This window comes from Lycium barbarum, chromosome 9, assembly GCF_019175385.1.
Source record: "Lycium barbarum isolate Lr01 chromosome 9, ASM1917538v2, whole genome shotgun sequence".
NCBI classification, from domain to species: Eukaryota; Viridiplantae; Streptophyta; class Magnoliopsida; order Solanales; family Solanaceae; genus Lycium; species Lycium barbarum.
In genome coordinates, this window is record NC_083345.1 from 914,744 (window position 1) to 938,601 (window position 23,858).

The 23,858-nt window shown below is 35.0% G+C and overlaps 2 protein-coding genes across 8 annotated transcripts in view; one reads left to right on the forward strand and one right to left on the reverse strand.

Moving 5' to 3' along the window:
- The window catches only part of LOC132609575 (putative late blight resistance protein homolog R1B-16), a 38,365-nt gene extending 16,128 nt beyond the window's left edge, over positions 1-22,237 (reverse strand). The window contains exons 1-4 of the mRNA XM_060323624.1: positions 22,120-22,237; positions 17,367-21,393; positions 17,230-17,288; positions 14,414-17,117 (exon numbers count right to left, since the gene is read on the reverse strand). Coding sequence (XP_060179607.1) covers positions 17,259-17,288; positions 17,367-21,368 — 4,032 coding nt within the window. The 5' untranslated portion in view covers positions 21,369-21,393; positions 22,120-22,237 and the 3' untranslated portion in view covers positions 14,414-17,117; positions 17,230-17,258. The remainder of the gene's footprint in view (positions 1-14,413; positions 17,118-17,229; positions 17,289-17,366; positions 21,394-22,119) is intronic.
- LOC132609580 (uncharacterized) lies at positions 5,320-23,219 on the forward strand. 7 transcript variants are annotated; one of them, XM_060323635.1, is made up of 6 exons: positions 5,320-5,663; positions 8,281-8,395; positions 8,678-8,770; positions 9,985-10,185; positions 10,774-10,999; positions 23,203-23,219. In XM_060323635.1, exons 1-5 carry the CDS (start codon positions 5,374-5,376, stop codon positions 10,987-10,989), a joined length of 915 nt encoding a protein of 304 aa, XP_060179618.1. In that variant the 5' UTR covers positions 5,320-5,373; the 3' UTR covers positions 10,990-10,999; positions 23,203-23,219. The 7 variants fall into 7 exon arrangements, with proteins under 7 accessions (XP_060179618.1, XP_060179615.1, XP_060179614.1 ...); XM_060323632.1 differs by lacking the exon at positions 23,203-23,219 and adding an exon at positions 16,752-16,891; XM_060323631.1 differs by lacking the exon at positions 23,203-23,219 and adding an exon at positions 11,775-12,152.
- The last annotated feature ends 639 nt before the right edge of the window (positions 23,220-23,858 follow it).

Here is a 23,858-nt window from a genome sequence, read left to right on the forward strand (position 1 = left end):
CCAGAGAAGCAATTTAGCAAGCCAATAACAGGGACTGTGACTGGTTTTGGCTACGACTAACAAGTATCGGTATGCCTTAGGCAGCATCACAGCAACAGATGGGCACAACGACTCATAGCAAAGTTTCGCAAATGAGTGAGTAAACCAGCAAAGACATGTGTTAAACGCAGATGGACAATTTGTCAAATTCTTAACGCTGGGCATCCTGAATCGTTCTAAGTTATTACGTGCTAATAATCAACTTTTCCATTAACCAAGCAGGTAGCCATACCATTTTTGAACAAGTAAACCATAATAAGCTGGATAAAACACATTACATGGAAGGAAGATGAGCAGGGATGAACAACACATCAGGCTTAAATGGTTAACATAATTGATTAATTAATCATATTAGTTAATTAAAGCCTAAAACAAAATATAGTTAAACAAGTACTTGGACAAGACTTGTATTCATTATGCGATAACCAACTACACCTACATACACACAAATTAACTAAACTAACTCATCTTAAGAAACTAAGCAAAGCTAACATAAGACTGAAAGGACATAGCTATCGACACACATATATCAAATAGATAACTGAAATGAAGATATAATAACTGACCAACGCACATGCTAAACGCAGTAATTGCCAAAATTAAATAAATGGAGGAGTATTTACCTTCTTCGGGTGCAGCGAAATGAGGCTTCGAATCTTCGATCTACACTCGAACACTACCAAATTCGAGCTCGCGATGTTCGGATTCGTAGAAACACCACAGTAATCGACAGAAAACAAGAGTGATTTGATATTTTGACTTGATAACAAAACAAGATAAAAACTGTTAATCGAACTCGTATTTTAGGGGATTATAGGCGGCTAACGGACTTAACTTTTTAAGGGATTTTGTGCGACTCCTACTTAGTTCGAATTTTTCTCCGTTTCTTGAGGGTAATTTCATGAACCCGAAAAATTCCCCCTTTTAAATTCAAAACCCCCTCTCTTATAGGCTCTATTTTTGCGTTATGTTGAATGAAAAGAAAGACGCGTGGGGAACAAAGGGTAGTGGAAACGTGGGAGTTGGCAGTGGTATGAGAGATGTCAGAGATGAAGTGGGTGGTAACGTGGTGTGGGGTGGTGTCAGAGGAGAAACGTGGGTGTGGTGGAGGTTGACGATGAAAGAGGGGTGTCAGGGGTAACGTGGAGGGAAGTGAGGAAAGGGAGAGGAAAGTGAAGGAGAACAGGGGGAGACAGGGGATGGGGTGGTGTGCGGCGGAGATGGAGGAGGGAAAGAGGGAAAGGGGAGTTGAGGGAGCGGCGGAAGGAAAAAATGAGGGGAAACCCTAAAAGGGTTCTCCTTATTTTGAGTAAAACGAGTCAGACCCGGTCCATTTGTGGACTGGGTCAATTTTTAGACCGGGTATTAAAAGAATAGCTAGCGAATTAAAACACGGACTGGTCTACAAATTAGGGTAAAAAACATAGGCTGGTCAGAAAATATTTATGAGTTTATTGGACTTTGATTTGGGATCTGATAAGTCAAAAAATACGGATTGAGTGCACGAAATAGTTTGGCTTCTAAATTTAAACGACGGACCTGTTTAAATAACTTGTATTAAAATATTGCTCAATACGAAATATGCAATCATTAATGCTCAGATAAAAAAAAATGGCGTTGTAATAGCCGTGCAATAATATTCCGAAAATCCTCAGTGAAATAAATACTCTTATTCAATTATGCAAAGATAAATGAAATGCGTGTGCGTAAGCTGGTAAAATACTGAAATGATAAAAGTTGTGAACTATAATAATAATAATAGTAATAATAATAATAATAATAAAATAATAATAATAATAATAATAAATAATAATAATAATAATAATAATAATAATTAGTAACTGTAATATAATAATGAAACCCCGGCTTTGATAAAAGGCTAATAATATAATATATATATTTTTTTAATTTTCCACAAAATTTTAGGAGCATAAATAGGTATTTTGGAAGAGAGGCGGGACAAAATTGGGTGTCAACAGTGACAAAATAAGCATTGCATTGGATTAGGGGGGGGGGGGGGGAGGGGGGGGAGGGGGGGGGGGAGAGAATATCTATTGTTCAAAGTTTAGGGGATTAATTTTTAAAGCAAATTTGAGGGTGAAAATGATTTTCACCTGTTTTAAAATATGTAAATTCTATTTCAGGATTACGGAAATTAGGGGCTGACATAACGCAGAAATCTATAATCCCCGGAACAACGCCTCAAAGAGTCGCGAATCTAATGAAGAATGGCTTCGAATCCTTCATTTACCTCACTATCCTTCTTCATGTTCCACTCTTTTCCCATAGAATCGACATGGATTTTGTGATGGGATTTGTGATTTCTCTGATGATCAAACGCTTTTCTTCTACTATTTTCTAGAACATTGCTTGGGAAGAAGGGGAAATGAAATATAAAAGGCTTTTTAGCTTAAAAAATAACAAAAAATTGGTCCCCTATGTTTGAGTTATGTTCAAAATAGTTTCTTAAATATACATCTCTGCCTTTATTAATGTGGTCTTTACCCTTTTCAGACCTCACCTAGTAGGACTATATTGGGTTTGTTATTTTTGTTACATCAGAGTAATTATCATCTTTTAAGTTTGGTAAAGTTAATACTTCTAGTCCGATTTATGTTCGTTAAATTTGATGCAATTAATGGTGGAGAAAAGGATTTAACCTTAAATACGAAGAAAGTCTCGTCAAATCTTTAAAAAACTGCTCCAAATTATAGAAATACTTTTATTTTCCCAATTTATGTGATATTCTTTCATTTTTGGTTAATCCCAAAGAGAACACATCTTTCTTATATTTTGTAACAATTTAACTTCAACTTCCTATTTTACCCTTAATGAAATACTTTCTAGCCACACAAATATTTATAACTTATTATGGACCACAAGTTTCAAAAGTCTTTCTTTCGTTCTTAAATTATATGCCAAATAAAAAAACCTCACATAAATTGGGACGGAGGAAGAAAATTATAAATTGCAAAAACTACACTAATTGAACCGCTAAATGTAAGTTTCCCCTAATTTCTTTTTTTTTCATGGTTCCCCTTAAAGTCTTTCCTTTTCTATCAATCAGTGTTTCTCCCCTCCGCATCAGTTCTATGTTTCTATCTGATAGCCATAATTCGGCAAATATTTGATGGAGACTAAAAGTGTTAACTTTTGACGAATTTATAGGATCACAATTGTCCAGTGCATATTTAAGAAATTACTTTGACCCTATCCTCAAACATAAGGGATCATTTTTGTCGTTTTCTCATACTTTGCTTGCTCCCCAAGACTTTGGTTTGAAGGCAGTAACTCCCCTAAAGTCTATAGAAATTGCAAATTAGAGAGTTAAACTTTGAGAAAACCCAAAAAGAGTCTTTTATATTTGGAATTTCATTTAAAAAGATCCTTAATGTATATAGTAGAGCAATTTGGTCTCATTCAATTGAATGGCTTGCCCACTTTCAGTGCTCGTAGGTAGCGCTATCAATGAAAACTGACAAATTAAAGCATATTGAGAATTTTTTTTTGTTAATTGAATAATTAGTTTGATTTTCGATTTGAAAAAACAACCAACATTTGGTTTGATTTTAGTTTTAATAATTAATTATATACTTTAAATAATCGAATATTACTTATTGTTATAACCATTAATGGCATAGATTCGTCGTTCATTAAAACGTATATATCTAATTTTTCACATGTTAGCAAACAAAAATTTACTCTTAGAATGAAGAGAAAATCATAATAATCGAAATACACATGTTATGTATTTGAGTATTCTACAATATGTAAATCGTATAGTAGATAGACGATGTGCATTTTGATCCCTTTGCGCATGAATTTTCACAAATTTAACGAAATATTACCTCTTAAACTATTTAACTACCCATACATACTTGCTTAAATTTGTATGTTCACGTCATATTTGAGGTAGAGAAATATAGTTATAAAAATAACTTATATATAACATATATCCACTATATAAAGGAACATAATACACATGTTTTAATTAATAGAAAATTAATTTCCTTTGGCAAAAGTTTTCCAGTTCCGTCAAATGACCCAGCCTCCCTCGACTCTTCCACTATCCAGGCTTACTTTCCTCCCTCCCTCCCTATGGTATGATCCCCCGTCACATGCTTAAGCTAAATATCACAAGATCGATTAAAATGAGAATTTACCCAATGCAATTATCCATTAAGTATTTTAATTAACACAATCTCAATTTATTCCATGTTTAAAAGAGTGGAATTAATTAGTGATTTTCAAATCGTGCGTTATAATATGTAAAGATATTTTCATTTAGTGCACTTCCATATTTTAGTTCCATGTAGTGCATATAAATTAATAGATGCATCTTAATTTGTTCCAAACATAATTTTCTCAAAATGAAAGTATCCTCTAGTCAATAAAATCTTATTTTTGTCTCTTATGTTTTCATCCATTGAACACATCAGGAGGACTTCTCAGGACATATCATGTTCACATAGTAAGTGCTTTACCTAATAATAATGTCCCGTTGAGGATTCATTGTCAATCTAAAGATGATGATCTTGGTTATCATAAACTTAAGGTCGGACAAAATTTCACTTTGGGGTATGCTTTTTTGGTGTCATTTCTGGTGGAGTCCAAAAGAGGCAGTGTTTAACGTGTTTGATGATGGATGGGCATGCATAGTGGCTGGTCCAAAAGTTACCACATCATGTGTTTGGGTTGTAACTTGTAAGGGAAGATGGTTTTGTGTTGAATGGGTCTAAAGAACGTGATTGGGCTTAAAATCAAATAATAATGTTCTTTTTTCGTAATTTTCTTTTCTTGTATAAACATAACATACGGTTTTATTATGATATTATATCAACTAAAAATACTAAGCAGTAGTTCCTATGTTATGATTGTGCTCTCTTTCCCCTCTTCGAATGTCTATATTTTCTATGTGAAACATTAGCATAGCATTTGAGCATGATTTCAAATCACGGTGATTTGAAGTTAAAATTTTATTTAGACGTGTAGTTTGAATTTCTAATGTTGCATTTTTTTTCATAAATATGAAAATTCTATAATTTATAAAAACTATCAAAACTTTCCGAACCTTATTAAATGAGTAAATCATAATTCATAAACAAGGTATTGAAATATTCTAAGATACCACATTAATAAATCATATATCTCCATGTTCCTTTTATAAATAAATTCTCACAATTACACGCTATTATAAAATTTCAAATACACATAATTTGACAAAAATTCATTGGTCTAGAAAAATCAATAATAAGTAACTATTCTTACAAACATTCCTTTTACTATATTATCAGTTAAAAGCTCTGTCCACCAACAAGATTTGAGAGATAGGATATGGAAGTATTCTATCTTGTCTTCTCCATACTTTCAACTTGCATCACTTCCCTCTTCCTCTCCCTTCTCCTCCCTTTCCGTCTTGTGCTAGGCGGCCGAGCAGAAGGCGACTCTGTTGTTTCTCTTTACGAAGGGACTGTATGGCACGAAAGATTTCGTCCCGTTCATCATTCCTTCAAGTACCCCGTCCGCTATGCACTCATTGACCTTGACCATGCCTCTAATAATACACCATCTGATCACCTCGCTGCTCAACAAGCTCGTACCATTTCTGGTACCACTGGCCCCGTGTAAGTCTTTACGAAATCCCAAAATGGAGTTTAATAAAAAGAAAAGGGGTAAAAAATATATTTTTATTTTAATTTAATGGCTAAAAATATACTCCAAACTAATTTTGGATCATTTATCTCCAATTCCCAAATTGATTAAAAAATAACCCAATTTTATAAAAAAATAACCTATTCTCGAATGTTATCCACCCGGACTCACCTCCTAAAATAACCGATTGTTCCTTCTCTCTCATATTTTCTCCTCCGGCTATCAAGCCCGCCGATAGAGACTTACTTTCTCTTTAGCCGTTTGACTAATACAAAAGTTGAGCTACAATTTTATGTTTCAGTTAAGTTATCTTAGTGAAATTAGTTAGGTAATGGGTCTAACTCTTTTAGCCATTACTTCGGGTCATAGGTTAGTGATAAGTTAGTACTCTATTTATTTATCTGCTTAGTTGGTTGCTCTGCATTACTAACTATTTAAAGGTATGTACTGGTTGTTTCCGAAATGACTATCAATTGTTTCAGTCTTTCTTTACTTTCCTTTCTAAGGGAAGAGCTTGAACAGAATTTCTATTCAAATAATGAATAACGGGTTTATAAATTATAGATGTTTGACAAAGATGAAATTTAAAATGTTTTCTGGTTTCAAAACCACTTCTTGATCTCCCTTCTGGTTATAATTGATGGAATCGACGGCTTGAGAATTGTAGGAGAAAATATGAGAGAGAAGGAAGAATGAGTTATTTTAGGAGGTGGGTCGGGGCAGTTAAAATAGGAGAATGAGTTATTTTTTATGAAATCGGGTTATTTTAATCAATCTGGGATTTTAGTCAAATCAAAGATATATTTGTTAACTTTCATAACGGGAGGGGCATAAATGACTCAAACTTAGTTCGGAGTATATTTTTAGCCATTCAAACAAAATAGAGGGATATTTTTTACCCTTTTCCCTTTAAGAAATAAAGTGTTACTTTTGAAACTTGTGAACCTAAATTAAAGATGTGTATAATGCACTAAATTATTTTTTGAATCTTGTGGTTATAAACTTACCATATAGCATGTTTGAATTGTCAACTTACTAAACATAGAAAGAGGTATATTGGGACAGATCCAAAAGGAAAGTAAGACACTTAAATTGGGACGGAAGGAGTACTTGTTTTCAAGTTGAAAATGGTTTTTGGAAATTAGAGTGGTATTTGGACATGAATACAAATCAGAGTTGTTTTTAAATTTTTGTGAGTGATTTGGAGTGAAAAACTGAAAATAGCTTTTTGGAGTTTTTTGAATTCCGGAAAAATGTAACAATTCTATGTCCAAAAAGTTTCCCAAAATTCTGGAAAAAAGTGAAAACTATCCATGGGCAAACGGGCCCTTATTCTTGAACATTACTCCCTCCGGTTCAAAAAGAGTGTTCACCTACCAAATCAAGAAAAAATTAACCTTACTTTTCCAGATTTTCCCCGATTAAGTGTGACCAAATCCCAGTACGTATTTAATTAGGGGTAATTTAGTCAAATACCTATTTTTGCTTAGTAATTAGTATTTTCTTAAGGGTGTGCAAATGGCTAAGTGGACACTCTTTTTGGACCGGTGAGTACTTCTTGACCTTGACCATGCCTCTAATAATACCATCTGATCACCTCTCCGCTCAACAAGCTCGACTCATTTCTGGCATCACTGGACCGTGTAGGTGTTGCTCATCTTGTTTCTGCATTTTAGCTTGCTGAGGGATAGTAAGAAATAGTACAAAAGAGGGATACACGACGTATACAGTCTATGTACATGCTTTGTAAACTAGATGGTAGAGTGGTATTTTGCTGTAATTTAGCAGCTGATGAGATATTAAATCACAATATTTTGCTGTAATTTAGCGGCCAATGAGAAATTAAATCACAATTTTAGCAACCATTATATTTTGTCTAACTTCTAGTTTGGTGTTTTTAGAGGAGAAGCGAGGAGTATATTCTGCAAATTAAATTGGTGTTTAGCAACCCATAACTTTCTGCGCTGAACCATAGGTATACTATGCAGAATCTCTGAAATATACATATATATTAATTATGAACTAAAAAACAAATGAGGCTATGGGTTTAGTGGTGAGAAGTAGTTCGTTCCACAGATAGATAGAATTCACCTCGTGTCACCTATGCTGAGATTCAAACATGTTGTTAGTTACTCCAGCTTCTTCTACAATTAGGCCATCCTTTGGGGATATTTTCTTTTTAGTTTTCGCTTGAATTGAACTTGTTATTTTCTTTGTGATATTATCTGGCATTTGTTCAATCGGCTGAACTGCAACTGTCATGGCTGTGACATTCTAATACTAAGGGTCTCCTTTCAAAACATTATATTATTCTGAGTTAGTTGCAGACCTGCCTGCCTTTTCATTTTCAACATTTTCACTTTGAAGGGGAAAAGATATGTTTTCCATGGTTGGTTCTTCTTAGATAATGGTTTAGTTTTAAAGTCAAAATAAAGTTCCATTTATTGGCGTCTTAATGAAATACTCATTGGCATGGACAAAGTATCACTTGTGCACACCAAATCGGACATCTGATGGTTCAAAAACTGTAATATGTTGAAGTGTTTTTAGTGCTATGGACTCATGGACTGATATTCGTCTTTTTTAAAGCAGTTTCTTGTTGACAATACCGCCCAGTGTGGGGTATGTGCAAAACCCGTTGAGTTTGTATTATTGCTATGATACTGAAGGCTCCTCGCAGACTTTGAAGAAATGCATTGCTGAGGTGAATCATCCTAATTGCCAAGTAACCAAATCCTAAATTGAAATACTGTAGAGTTAGTACCTGTGTATTATCCATTGGCTAATATCGGCAACCAAAATTTGTTTACTTAAGAGGTTCCTCACACTTTTTACCCTTAGCAAATTAAAAGAAAGATCTACTGTACCCAACTGTTTTGCCTCTGCTAATTTCCACCTGCTACATGTCTAGTTTCATTTTTCTTAGATCAAAAAGTCAAATTATATATCAAGATTCTGGCTATTTACTGACTGAATTCTTTCTCAGGTTACTGACACCCCATGGGGTGAAAGAGTATCATTTTTGTTCAACCCAAATTCAGATGTAGTTGCAAAAGCTCTACATGTTAGTCCTTTCATGGTAAGCCATCTTAGTGACCTTGCCTTTTATTTACTTACATCTATCTCTAGCTTAATCTGATTTTTGGTGACCTTTGAAAATGATGCATAACATCAATGTAATGCTCTTGATTTGTTATCTCATATTGTTCATGGAGCTTGTTCTTCCTATTCCATCTTTTGTGCCGATATTTTATGTTACTTTCTCTTTAGAGATTATGTTGTTATCATTATACAGACCTCAAAGTTGTTGTCTGTAAAGGTTGAGTTGGTTCAGAATTTCATACTACTTGCTATGTTGCCTGTTATTGGGTCCAAGATACTTTTGGCATTTATACAATTTTGGTGGCAAGTCCTTGCTTTTGTGTCGTCCAAGGTTACACGACCATTTGCAGAAACTGAAATCAGAACTCTTTGACACTGTCTCTAAAGTTTCCTGTCATTACTAAAACTGCTATATGCAGTGTGGTTGGGTACTTGTGCTTGCCCCTCATTTTCTTTATATAATCCTTCCAGGTTGGCTAAAAGACATCTTTGTTCTTAATTTTATTTATAGAAATTAAATGTCTTAGTTTAACTTGTACATAGTATTGAGAGTCTGAATTGCTTACTATTTATTGAGGGAACATATGTCGATATATTGACTTTTTGACTTTTGAAGATGTAAATGGAAAAAAAAGTTCGTGTTAAAAACAGTAAAGTGAATTTATTTCAGTAAAGTGAATTTATTCTTAGTTTTTGTGGTATATTTATATGGTCGAAAACCTTCCTTGTAAGAGAAGTGGATATTATCTTGGGATATAGAGAAAACGGACATTATTTTGAGGCAAGAGCAAAGGTTGACGTACAATTTAGGATGCAGTACTAATTATAGACATTATTAATCAAAAGAAAAAATGAACTAAGCATAGACATTCGGTCTCTGACAAGTACAATTAAACTAGTGTAATGAGGCTGAACAAGCTATTGATCCTTTTACCCTTGCCACATGGCCGGGCAATGTAGTGGTAAGGTCTACGTACACTCTACCCTCCCCAAACCCCACTTATACGACTACACTGGGTATGTTGTTGTCGTTGTACATAGCTTGGCTACCATCCGGAGATTTTCCTACTATCCTAATCCTGGTATTTCGGGACTTACTGTTTGGTGATCAGTTGGCCATCAATTTCATCTTATTTTTGAATTTAACTTAATTGTTGATATTCATAGTAGTTTTTGTGGAATTGATTGCAGGATATGCTAGGAACTTGGACCATGAAAACAAATACACCCGGGGATAATCTATTTGTAACAATATCAGTAAATCATCCGAAACATGGTGACTACTTCTCAGCTTCATTGATGGCCAAAAGAGTATCTTCCTCCATGCATACTGATCTAGCTTTATTCTTCTGGCTAATGCCTCACAAGGTTGCATTCTGGATATATTGGCAGGTAGCCCTTTATACAAGAAATACACGTGGACTCACTTTTCCATTATATTTGATATTTTGTTTAGTCAGGATATTATACTCTTCGTTGCTGATAGATCTGAATTTCTTGTGACAGTTTGTATAAGCACCAGTTAATGCATCTTTGTTCAGTGGGCAACTATTTTCATGGTTGAATCTAGTTGTGATGTCTGCTCTTTTTACTCCTATAAATATCACCCTTTTCCCACCATTTTAACAAACGTTGATACACATTGACACATACTGATATCCAAATACTGTAGCACAATCGTTGTTCATACATTGCTTGTTACTACTATTGGCTATCGATCAGCTCACCGCAATCAATAAGAATCACTCTTTCTATCTGTTTATTGTTTCAATGTGATTATTTACTTCATTATCGTCTTTAAGTTATTTTCGTTACATTTACATTATCAAATCATCAATTAAATTTGGCTTAGTCATATTGTTTATGGCCTTAGTATCATATAGTATTTGATTGCTTGACCTAATAAGCGAATTTCAGGTTAAACAATTAATACAGGAATGACTTTCATTCCCTTTCTCCTTTTCTCTATATACATCATAGGCTCTCAAGCTTTGTTGGAAGGGTGTTCCTTTCTTGCAACATCCAAGGTACTACAACCCTAGATACAGAGGAGAAGCCGTACTATCTGATGAGAATCTTCAATGCTGTCCAGTGTTTGTATTTGAGACACAGAACAATCAACCGGCTGTTGCAGCTCATTCAAATTCAAAACATCATTGCTTCACTTGGAGGGATGCAAAATGGCCCTGGTGCTAAAAGGAATGCAGTAAGTTCCTAAGATGTTATATTTCTTTTCCAATGTTCATCCAACACTTAGCAAAATTTGACTGAATTCACGTACATATAACAAATTTCCAATAATTCTCCTTCATTAATTTGTTTTCTGTTTGGTAGCTCTTAGTTGCTGGTTTTTATACTGCCATTTTCAACCTTTTGCTGTATTTCTTTTTTAAAATTCTCTCTCTGAAGCAATTATCCTCTATGACTGATATATCAGTAATCAGTTTACTTGGACCTTGCAAAATAGTGCTGACTGAAAATTATATTGCAGTGAACTTCAAATGTTAGCATAGATATTGTGGGTTCCCATAAAATAAAAGAAGATAATCTGCTTAGTTGACTGGTATAAGCCTCTCCAAATTGCTTCTACTTTGAAGGAACACATCGGTTCCTACATTTTATGGGCTGGAAGAGTTTGATGAAATCTCCAATTTTTCGTTATGCGAATTTGCAAGATGAACCATCAATCATCTTCCTAACACCGAAGGAAGTTGCAAAGGACGCAACGTCCATCAGATTGACACCACCATCAGAACAAAGATAGATTTCCTCCAAATCATTTGGTATCAGGCATTAGGGCCTAAATCAATGGTCTTGCGCCCATCAAAACCTTTTTCAAAACAGCTTTTGTCCGGAAGTACATCCTTTAATTCATCAAAATTTTAAATCCTGCTAGAATTTTAAAATTTGTGGTTGATGATTGTGTACTCAACCGGAAACAAAAAAGCTTTTGTACTCGTATCGCTTCTCAAATTTTGCAGGTGCTACATACATAGAAGTTGAAGGATGAAGTGAAAATAAATATTAAAGGGGAAAACAACCACCAAACTACAAAAGCAAACAATGATCTAACAGGTTCTAAAATTATAGTGTTGTGTAAGAAAGGCATGACGTTTATAGAGGGCATCAAGAAATCACAGTGCAAGACCATTTGATATTGGTCTTCAATCATCTGAAACATACAGAAAAAAGGAGGAATCTGACCAAATTCTTCTCAGTATCGGAGATAGCACTGGTGGTAGCAACTCTAATAGTAATAGATGATGCATATCAATGAGTTCCTTGCTTAAACAATTTCTGATGTACCTGACTCTCTCGGGTTTTGATCAATCGATACGTGTTTCATAAGTTTAGTTAAATTCACTAACACTGGACAAAATGATTTTATTGTATCGAATGTAAAGATCCTCTGTCACTTAATTGGTTGGACATAGGCGTCAAATCAGTGTTTTAAAAGGCGGGGGCATAAGGCGAGGCGTTTTATGTCTGCCTCAGCGAGGCGTAAGCTCTGAGGCATGAGGCGTAAGCCTCATGGAACTTTAATTTTTAGTATTTTATAAAATGATATAATTATAATAAATACTTTTAAATAGGTTAAATAACGTAAAAATTTGAAGAAAACAATGAATAAGTGATATATATATATATATATATATATATATATATATATATACACACACACACACACACACATATACATACTCCACTCTCACAAAAAAACTAATTAGAACAATCTATTATACATACTTACAAGTATAAGTGACTGCTCGTTACTTTTTTGAGATAGTAGAAGACAAGATAAATAATTGGAAAAGAACATATATTAGGTATTCTAGCAATAAAAAAAGGTCTTGACTTTTAAATTTAATGTTTCGGTTCCTTTTTAAAATATTTGAGTAATTACATGTTGACTTTTGAGAATTTGGGCATTATACTAAGGACTTATTTAACAAATTTCGTTTTAGTTTAAAGAAGTTTTCTGGGCTTACGCCCCAACAAAAAAAACTCGCCCCAAACGCCTGGGCTTACGCCCCAACAAAAAAAAACTCGCCCCAAATGCCTGGGCTTACGCCCCAACAAAAAAAACTCGCCCCAAACGCCTGGGCTTACGCCCCAACAAAAAAAAACTCGCCCCAAACGCCTGGGCTTACGCCCCAAATTGCTGGGCGTACGCCTTTTGGGACTTTCGCCCCGACCCATCGCCCCGAGGCGTTTTTGGTACGCCCCGCCCCGGGGCTCGCCCCAAAAACGCCTTTTAAAACACTGCATCAAATTTATTGGATCCTTTATTCCTTCATATTTCATATATATATATCTGCAGTCTCATTTATGCTTACTGAATTTTGTTTTCCTTAAAAAAGAAAAAAAAATGTTTTCCATTATTATGAATCCTGAAAGTCGTTGGACTCTGCACTGTTTTGATCTGAGCAAATGGGATTTATGAGTGATGAACAGTGTCTTAATAAATCTCCGGCCTATTAAAAGTTTGCTTACTAAAACATTCAGCAGCACACCTTCAATCACTAGAACTAGGTTCTCGATACTGGTTCTATTAACTCACATAACAAGTGCGGAATGTAAATAAGACATGAATTTTAAACCTTCTTACTCAAGGGAGTAAAAACCACGACTCATTTCTGGGATTTCTCTCAAAACACTTCATTAAAACAATGAACAGTTTTCAAGTTACAAAACAATCATAATCCAAGAGACGAGCCTGTTTGGATGGGCTTATGCCTATAAGCTGTTTGCAGCTTATAAGCTAAAAAAAATAAGTTAGGGTAGTCTAACTTATTTTTTTTGGCTTATAAGTTGTTTTCAGCTTATAAGCTGCTTTAGATAAGCTAAGTCAAATGGGCCCAATTATTTTTTTGAGCTTATTTTAAGCACAAAATGACTTTAAGCTGACCAGCCAAACACTCAAAAAAGCTGAAAACAGCTTATAAGCAACTTATAAGCCAATCCAAACGGGCTCTAAATCCTAACCACTTATCAGCCTACAATCAACAACATTGTAGCTACTACCTTCAAGCTAAACTATTAGCATAAAAGCAAAAGTTTCTCTCTGAAAAACCTCACAACAGTACTTCTTGAATTGCAACTCAAATCACCAACTACAAGATCCAGACAAACTAAAGAACTGAAAGAAACTCAGTTGCTTGAACTTTGTTCTTCAGAACAGAAAGCATACATCATGGACATATTCAAATGTTGTAATCATAGATTCATTGTGGCAAGTACATTCCACACTCCTGTTGACTCCGCCATCAGTCATCTCAGCAATTACCTACTGATCAAGAAAGCAAGAATCCAAGAAAAGGAGATCAATTTTGACTTGTGTCTGCCTTTCATTTTTTGGTTGCAAATTAATCCATTAGGGAAAGAACTAAATAAGATTATGGATCAAGAATGTTGAAGATTCAAGTGATAAATATCAAGTTTTAAAGCATCGGCACATGTGTAGGTACAACTTAATTACCTTCTTCAACACAACTTATCTTTGAACCACCAGCAATATTCTTGCTCCTTCAGCCAGGCAGGCTGATCAAATAGGATCAGTTGAATAACGAGATTCCTTAAACATAGCAGAAAGAACAAGACAGAACTAAAGTGTACTCACTAAAGGTAGAGGTTGGTTTCTGTTGATGAGAACCTTGATTGTTCATCATGAATCATTATTCCCTTTTCAATGATAATCCTTAAGAGACGATCAAAATCCAATAAAACAACAAAATTTAATTAGTACCCTTGAGAGATCAATGATGAAATTTCAAGTCAATTAATTGAAACAACATACCCTGCTGCTTCATGTCCAAGAATGCGAGGAAAGACTGAAATTTTGCTCCTACATTATCCGAAGGAGTTAAAAAGAAAAAATCGATCTAGCTTGTGATATTTGTTAAAAAGAAAGTTTTCATTATGTATATGAAATGGAATGAAACAAATGTCACACTTTTGCAACTAATGACTTGCCTGACAGTGCTTGACATTTTTTCTGGATTTCTTACTAACTACTGAAATGTGAAAACTTTATGTCAAACATGTATATGTTGGTTTGTTACAAACACCAAATATAAGTAATATTGGATGTTCATCCTAGGACCAACTTTTTAAAAGTGTATATTTGATGTGGCAGTTATTCCATATCCATTTTAGGTGACACAACTTGAATAAGACAGTAGTTTTAGTAAATTATGATACATAAATAGCTATTGAAGAGGAAAAAACAGAAGAAAGAGGAACATGACAAAATTCCTCCCAGTTATGAGTCTGTAATGATACAAATCAGTAGTAGTGTCAATCTGCTAAGACAGAATCCATCTACTCTATGTGTGCTTTTGCTGCTGTTGTCTATTCAAATTCATGAACATCCTTCTTAGTTTGAGATCGACATGGTGAAATTAAGAAATACAATCATCTAATTAGAAAAAACATAAAGGAACAAGAAAAAACTGAAACATGGTCACTTGACTCACAGCTTCTGGGGTTTTCTATAAAAAAAACTGTATTGAACACATTGTTTGCATACTAGAGGCACACAGATACTAGAAAACAACACATAGGAGTATTTTCCTACTTACTTTGATAATGACCAGGTTCAGACGGTCACATCCTTCAATAGCTTCGATTCTTCCTTAATTGTCACAGCTGAAGCCTCCAGAGATTCTTTGCACCTAATTGACTTAATCTGTTTCAGTGTTGGAATATCCGCAAAGCTAAAGGGGATTTTTTAAAACAAGTTTTTCAAGTGGGGATTCCGATGCAGATTTTTCTGTTGTCTCTTGCCTTTTGAGCTTTATGTGAAGATACACAATCCAAAATATATACCAATAGCTGCACATCATCATGATCTTTACTCAACTTTTCACATATTGATATCGGACTACTTACAGGATTCAAATCTTCCATGTGAAACTTCATTAACGATATCTTTTGCGTATTAGCGTCATCTCATTCCAAAACAAAAACCTTTCTAATCATTATTACACTTAATAACTCAGTCCCATAAGCGTAAAATATCGAGCAATTATTAGCTCTGAGTTCACGCGAATATCCTTCTCCAACATTTTCCACAACACTTTGCCCCTTTTGATTGAGTTCAAGTACCTATAACACATTTCCTATAAAATAAAAGAACAGTTCTTCTGAATTGTCATGTCTAAGCCTCTCCAAATTTCTTCTACTTTGGAGGAGCACAATGATGTGAAGTTGGTAAAAAAAGTCTCCAGTCAATGGCCTTATCTGGTTTCAACTTCCAAATATGTTGTCTTCCGTGATGCTTAATAATGCCTATTTAATATAGTCTTCCTTTATCAGGGCTTTCCTAGAAGCTTTAAGTGATCAAAGGTTCAAGATGTCATATTTAAAAATGAGCCTTCATCCTTCAACAAAATTGAATCCTTGACATGCTTCATCAGTTGTTGCTCAGACTCAATGGCGGATTTACGTTGTGCATTATATGCACCCATTACTTTTGGAGACAAACACTATTACTTAAGAAAAAACTAATAATTCATACAAATATATTAACTAGGCACCCAGTATAACTGTATAAGTAGCAACTTTCAAATTGAAAATAGTTGAGCACCCAAAATTTAGAAATCCTGGATCCACCACTCTGTGTGTGAGCGACTCCTAACTACTAAGGGAATCATAAGGGATGCAATCTCCATCAAAATGACATCTCATTGGAGTTTAAATCTTCTATACCACAAAGGTATATACGAAGAACAGTTCCAAAGGTATAAGATCTACGGCCTTTTAGGGGCCCTAAATCAACAGCCCTTCGCCTATCAAGCCTTTTATTCTACTGGCAAATCAACCTTCGAGTATCATCTCTAAATTCACCGTAGTTTTCTATGCTGCTAAAATTTTAAGTTTGTTGGTTGATGATTGGGAGGTGTTATATTCAAACAGAGAATAACGTTTGTACTTATATCCTTGATAGAATTTTGCAGGTGTTGCATAAAAGGTACAAGATGAAGGAATTATAGCAATTAAAGTGGAAAACAACCACAAAGCTACAAAAGAAAAAATAGAAACAATGTTTTGACTGGTTCTAAAATTATAGTACTGCATAAGGAAGTGATGATATTTATAGAGGGCATCACAAAACCACAGTGGAAGACCATCTGAAACATATAGAAGGAAGAAAAAAAAATGACAAAATTCTTCCGAGTAGGCATTAGTCTATGTTGATGAATCAAAAATAACCTTAGTATTGTTACAATATAAGATGACAGTTTCTTCTTGCTGCATAATAGACCCAGCCAGCATAAGCATGGCCAGAAGAAAGAACTCCATCCACTCTGTCGGTGCTTTTGCTGCAGTTGTCAAATTCAAACACAACCTCGTTAGTTTGACATCAAGATGGAGCAATTAAGAGAAAACAAGCATCTAATTAGAAAAAGGAAAAAGAAAATACTGAAAGAATACCATGTTGTTGGTACAAGCAAGTGCTTGACTCACATCTTCCGGATACCACCAAACCTATCCTGTATTGAACGTATGATACGCACATTAGAGGCACGTAGATACTCAAAAAAAGCACATATGAATTTGTTTCTACTTACTTTGATAATGATGTCAATACGGTCGCATCCTTCAATCTCTTCGACTTCTTTCTTAAATTTCACAGCTGAAGCCCTTAGAGATCTTCGGAAGGGGTCAATCAACTTAATCTGTTTCAGTGTTGGAATATCTGCAAAGCGAGGGGGGATCTCCTCGAGATTCTTACACCTTTTTATAACAAGTGTTTCAAGCAGGGGAAAGGATTCCTCTGAGGCATCCCACCTTGAGATACGTAACCACACTAGTTTCAAGAACTTAAGTTTAGGGAACGTGATATCTCCAAGGCACCACTCTTCATATAGACGAAACTCCGAACGTTTTAATTGGAGATACTCCAGACTTGGTAGTTTCGCAATGATAGGAACCGTGATTTCCATTCGAGTCCTTGTTAGTACCAACTTCTTTAAATTTGAAGGCAAGTGTAACTCTGATACAATTAAGGACCGATGAAAGTAAAGGTGAAGTATTTGAAGCTGGATAAGACTCTCCAACTTGGGACAAATCTCTACAGAATCATGCTCGCTATCAGAATCATCCTCGCTAAGAGAATCATCCTCGCTATCCTCGCTATCAGAATAATCCTCGATATCAGAATCATTGGACCGAAAGGTAATCTCAAGTTCTTGAAGATTAGGACACCTCCCTAATAACACATCCACGCTATCAACATCCTCAGTTTCAATTATAACGTTCCTTAATAACCTCAAATTTTCCAATTTAGAGGATTCTTCAAAGATCCCCTGCTTATTCCTCAAATTAATCTCAACATGCCTTAATTTTTCCATTTTCCAAAAATTCGCTGGTAACTTTGGAAGCCCCATAAAACACTTCACAATAAAAGTTTCTAAATGGGGCAGATGTGATTCTGGATGAAAATCGAAATGTGCCGTTTCAACTGCGAGGTACTTCAGATGAATTAGTGGGTTCAATGTGGCTAAAGACAAAGGACCCACTTCACAGGAACTCAAATCCAAGACCTTAACAAGTCTCAATTTCGTACTCTGATGGAAGGGATTCCAACCATAACTCAAATCCAAGACCCCATAACTCAAATCCAAGACCTTAACAAGTCCCAATTTACCGTGTAAGGGATTCCAATCATACCATCGTGCATGATTGGTTGTTATCAGTGACCTCAAGTGTTGGTGGAAAGGCTTCCGTGTTTTGGAGCTCAGAGCTTCACTGAAACTGAAGCTCACTCGACTTTCGTTCCAATCAGAAGGTTGAAACTGGCTACGATTTCCCTTGACTACCAGCATGAACTTTTCTTCTCTACTCTTCTCCAAGCAAAAGTGAAGCACTACATCATGAACCTCGCAGTATTTGACTTTACCATTATATTCTCTCTTTGAAACCATTACCACGTTACTGCTGATGAGATCCATTAAGTAATCTTCAGCTGCCTCTTCCATTGATCTCCCAGATTCAATGTTCTGCAAGAAACCTTCCGCGATCCATAGACTTATCAATTTAGACACTGGAATTCTTTCGTCCTCCGGAAACATCCCCATGTAAAGAAGGCAAGGCTTTAAATAATCGGGTAAGTTGTCATAACTTAACTGCATAGTTGAAAGACTATAATCTTCAGACCCACCAAGAGAGGAAAGTAGAGACGTTTTGACCTCGCGCCACCATGAAGCTTCCATTTTCTTCGTTTTGATTATTCCAGCTACCAAGACAACCACTAGAGGCAAGCCTTTGCATCTTTTTGCAACTGCTAGACTCACTTTTTGAAGTTCAGGCGGGCAACCTTCCTTTTGAAACACCTTTTTCTGCAACAATCTACAACTCTCATCTGGTGTGAGGAATGGAAGGAAATAAAGATCAGTATGGTGCTTGACATATTCACCCACTTTCTCAAGTCGAGTTGTTACTACAATTCTGCTTCTATTTACAACATCAGGGAAACAAAGGCTTAAGTCATCCCATGCCATACCATCCCACATATCATCCAATACAATGAGATATCTCTTTCCCATTAGGCTTTTCCTCAACTTGTCAGCAAGGATGTCATCCTTGTCTGTCTTGTCCTTGGAATTGGTAACTTGACCACAGATCTCTTGTAATAGCTCCCTCCGGTTATATGTTTGGGAAATGATGCACCATGCCTGAATATCAAAATGAGAAACAATGATGTCATTATTATACAACTTTCTAGCACAAGTTGTTTTTCCCTGTCCCCCCATTGCAACAATAGGGATGACATCTAACTCGCTTGTTCCTCGAGTCAGATACTGAATTAGTTCATCTACTGCTATCTCAAAACCCACTACCTCCTCATCATTCACAGAATTGCTATGTTGAGTTGGAAGATGTTTAGTTGGCGCTACCACATAGTAAGGCTTCAGAGCAACGTCCGCCGACCACATCTCAGTCACCTCCGCATTAATGTGCTTGATCTCTTTTAAGATTGTAGGAAGTGAGCAAAAAATATGCCAAAAAGCATTATAGTGTGCAAGAATAGAGTCAATGGCAACTTCAGCTTCACATGCCAAATTGATAGTACGCCTCTGAAGATCTTTAAGATTTTCATGTTCATGGTCATGGTAGACCTTTGCGACATCTCTGAAAATGGATGATAAAGATGACAGCTCCTTCTCTAAAATGGATGTAAGAGATGATAGTTCTTTCACTAAATTACTAATATCAGGTTTCATCACGAAAACTAAACCTGATTCAGATTTCGACATCTCATTCAATTTCCTCAAAACAGAATCCAGAAAGCTCAATCCACCAACCATGGGGAACTGAGATGGAGTGAATTTTAAGGATTTGTAGTACGTCTCCACTTGTGCATTCAGATCTTTAGTTTTCTCCAATATCTGTATCGAGCAAATATTTATTTTGCTAATGTCATCTTCGTTTATAGATCTAGGAAGAAGCTTTTGAATTACATATCGAACATCACCCGCTATAGCTCCAACCTTTTCCATAACCTCATTCAACCAGGTACCATTGATAACATGATTTGACACATCAGCATCAAGAAATACCAACAAGAACTCTATTGCCACATCAATATTTTGAGCAGAGACACTATTAGGAAAGTTCTGGAGCTTTTGGTTTCTGAGATACATCAGCAGACTGTGGAGATGATGTGAAAATCCTTTTGGTAATTTCTTGTCCTTGAAAGTCCTTGATTGAGTAAACTTTGAAGCCTTTAGCTCACCAAGAAAAATCTTCTTCATTTCCAGCTCCACTAACACAATCAAGCCTAATAGATAAGGAGGTTTACTCTTGATATTAGATGTATCATCTACATCCCCCTCCTCCTTTATACTCCAAAAAGCAAGACAGAAGTCTCCCACATTGTCAGCCATGAGCTGAATTCGGGTCTCCAGACCTTCCAGTTTCTCATGGTCGACGTAACCATTTATCTCTGAGACGTATAAGTATCTCAAAAATCTCATTTTCTTTTGAACAATTTTCAGTTGCTTTCTAAATAGAGTTATCTCAAGTATCTTTTCATTCGTCAAAGAATGGTCAGACCTAATCCATTCCAGATGGTCAGACCTAATCCATTCCAGATGGTCAGACCTAGTCCATTCCAGATGGTCAGACCTAGTCCATTCCAGGAACATTAGTACATCATTTAGGTTCTTGTCAAGGCAATCCATATATTCCGACAGATCTGAATCATTCAACTCATAATTGTACCTTAAACTCCAATTATCTTCAATGGATTCCAGCAACGTTAGTACTACCTTTTCAAGATCAAGGTCAGTTTCACAGTCATATGGAATCCAATCAAATACTAGGGGAAGCTTTTCCACAATCCACAGGGCGATCTTTGTGATTTTGACTAAGGATTCAGGCGAAGGAATATGATGGTACTTTATAAAGGTTCTCAACAATCTTAGCCGCATTTCAAGCATCTCAAGTATGAGGGTTATCAGATTAGCTATGCTCAAATCAGCTATCCTCAAATCACCTCTCCTCAAATCACCTATCCTCTCGATCCTTCTTAGATGATCTAACACATGGTCAATGTCATTTTGAGCCATCTTCTGTAGAGTAAGTAGAAAATTCCTGCAAGTTCACCAACTCTTGAAATATTAGTTTCATTAAAAGTAACATTTCCGTTAATGTCTTTGAATATCTATTGTTTAGAAACTATAATGCTTGTGAAAGATTATACACCTTATGTGCCATTTTTGTTATGGGAAATTTCACAAACTTCCCAAGAGGTTTTGACTTGTAAAACACAACTCTGTTGTGGTTTCAAATATGACACAAATTCGTCCTCTATCATATTTAGTATATTCGTAACCCCAAAATGGACAAAATTACAAATTGGTTTCATGAAGATATTAGGGAAACCAATTTATAATTTTGACTTCCGTTTTGCCTGTTTAGAATCTTCAATTTTCTGACCCAATCTTAAAAAGGAGCAAAAGAGATTATAATTAAAATTAAAATTGAAAGCGGATTCCGAAAACCTATGGGGGTAAAAAAGAGAGTAATAATTTGCTTAAAAATTGACATAATACATAATTTGAGATAACTATTTTAGTAAACATGACAGATAATTTAAGACAGAGAAAATATTATATAAAAGGACCTACTTCTGTAGAAACTTGAATTTCACCCCTTTTTTTTTTTTGCAAATAATATAAGAAATTTGGTACTGTTCAATTAACACGAGTACATCTTTTTTTTTTTTGGCTGAAAACTAATCCGTACTCTTGGTGTTTGTTGAAAAATATATTTTTTATATAAGAAAACATCAAATTTCGGAAACAAAATGAAAATTACCTTTAGATCCAACCAAAGATATAGTCGAATATTTCCAATGTCACGTACCAACTGAGATTAGAGAAAGTTAATTGAAGTACCTGCAGAAGATCAAATTTAATTTCTTGTTCTATGCTAGCAACTGCAGGTAGGGCTGTTTACGGTTTTAGTTAAAATCAAAACCAAATCGAAAATTTAATCAAACCGAATAAAAAAATCGACATTTGGTTTAATTTGATTTGGTTTTAAATTTTGAAAACTGATAATATTTGGTTTGGTTATGATTATAGTAAAAAATAACCGAATAAATAACCGAATAAATAACCGAATAAATAACCGAACCAAATTGATAAATTATATACATAAATTTTATAATTATTTATATGTATAATATTAGTTTTTCATAAATAATTATAAATATTTTATACCTTTTAATCATTAATTTGATTTTTGGTCTACTTATTTCACATGATTATTTAAGGCCCATGTTTTTAAGAATATGTCTAAGCCCATGTCTTTAAGTCTTTTAACTCTTTAAGTGTTAAATATAAACCTACTAACAGAAGCTCACGTTAGAGTCTAATGCCTTTAACTTAAATTTTTAGCCTTTCTTTATCAGTCATTTGATTTTAGGTTGTTTCTTATTTTTTTCCTGAATTTATACCTTTTTTTTCTTGTTTGAATAGGTCCTAAACTTCTAATATTTTTCATGTGAAAAGGACAGAGGTTGTAGATTTGAAGGTTCCTATAGAAGTTACTTCAGTAACATCAGCATTTACTGTAACTCAAGCACATGGTAATGCCCTAATATTTCTTCCGTGGGTAATCCTCCTAAAAGGCAGAAAAGAACAACTCTTTGTAATCGAGACCCTAACCCTGGGGATAATGATAGAAAAACATCTGAAGTTTGGGATCATTACACAAAGTGTTTTTAATAAAATGGGAGAATTGAGGACAAAATGCAAGTATTGCCCGCTTGGGATCATTACACAAAGTTTTTTTATTTCATATATTTTTATTTTTATTTTAGGTAGTCTTTATGTTTAATTAATATATATGTTTGTAACAACAACTAAAAACTCCTATGCCCTACTTTATTTTCAGGTATGTGTATTAACAGTGGCGGACCCAAAATTTTAAGTTCGGGGGTGCTGGATCCTGAAATTTTGAGTTCGGAGGTGCTTTATTAACTATTTATATATGTTTCCTTTATATTTTCTATACAGTTATACACTCCGTGATTAAATTTAATGGGTGCCGGAGCACCCAAACTTTACACATGGGTCCGCCCATGTGTATTAAGATGACAAAAATGGTGTAGTCACTGCTTAGTTTTTAGCTCTACATGTAATAGTTTAGCAACTTTGAGTAACTTGAGTATGATACTATCACTAATAGCGAAAATATTTCTATGATTTATGTTCCACCTTAAACGATAACTAAAAGTTATCATTTTGAACAGAAAAAAAAAGACATGTCTTTTTCAACTTTTTAATGTTTTACTGATAAGTCTCATAGCTGCTAGTCATAAACCGAAAAATCCAATCAAACCGAACCAAACCGACAATAACCAAACCGGTGGTTATTATTTTATTTGGTTTGGTTATGATTTTAGACATTTAAAAATCGACTAAATTGGTTTGGTTATGGTTTTAATCAATAACCGATCCAAACCGAACCATGCACACCCCTAACTGCAGGGGCGGGTTTAGAGCACATGTTACGGGGTCATCCGAACCCCTAGCTTGGGCTCAAACCGT

What these genes read in the sequence shown, in the direction of transcription:
- LOC132609580 (XM_060323635.1), top strand. Translation starts at nt 5,374, where the DNA reads ATGGAAGTATTCTATCTTGTCTTCTCCATACTTTCAACTTGCATCACT. An exon ending in TCTGGTACCACTGGCCCCGT is followed by an intron (nt 5,664 to 8,280) that starts GTAAGTCTTTAC and finishes TCTTTTTTAAAG; the next exon opens with CAGTTTCTTGTTGACAATAC. An exon ending in TGAAGAAATGCATTGCTGAG is followed by an intron (nt 8,396 to 8,677) that starts GTGAATCATCCT and finishes ATTCTTTCTCAG; the next exon opens with GTTACTGACACCCCATGGGG.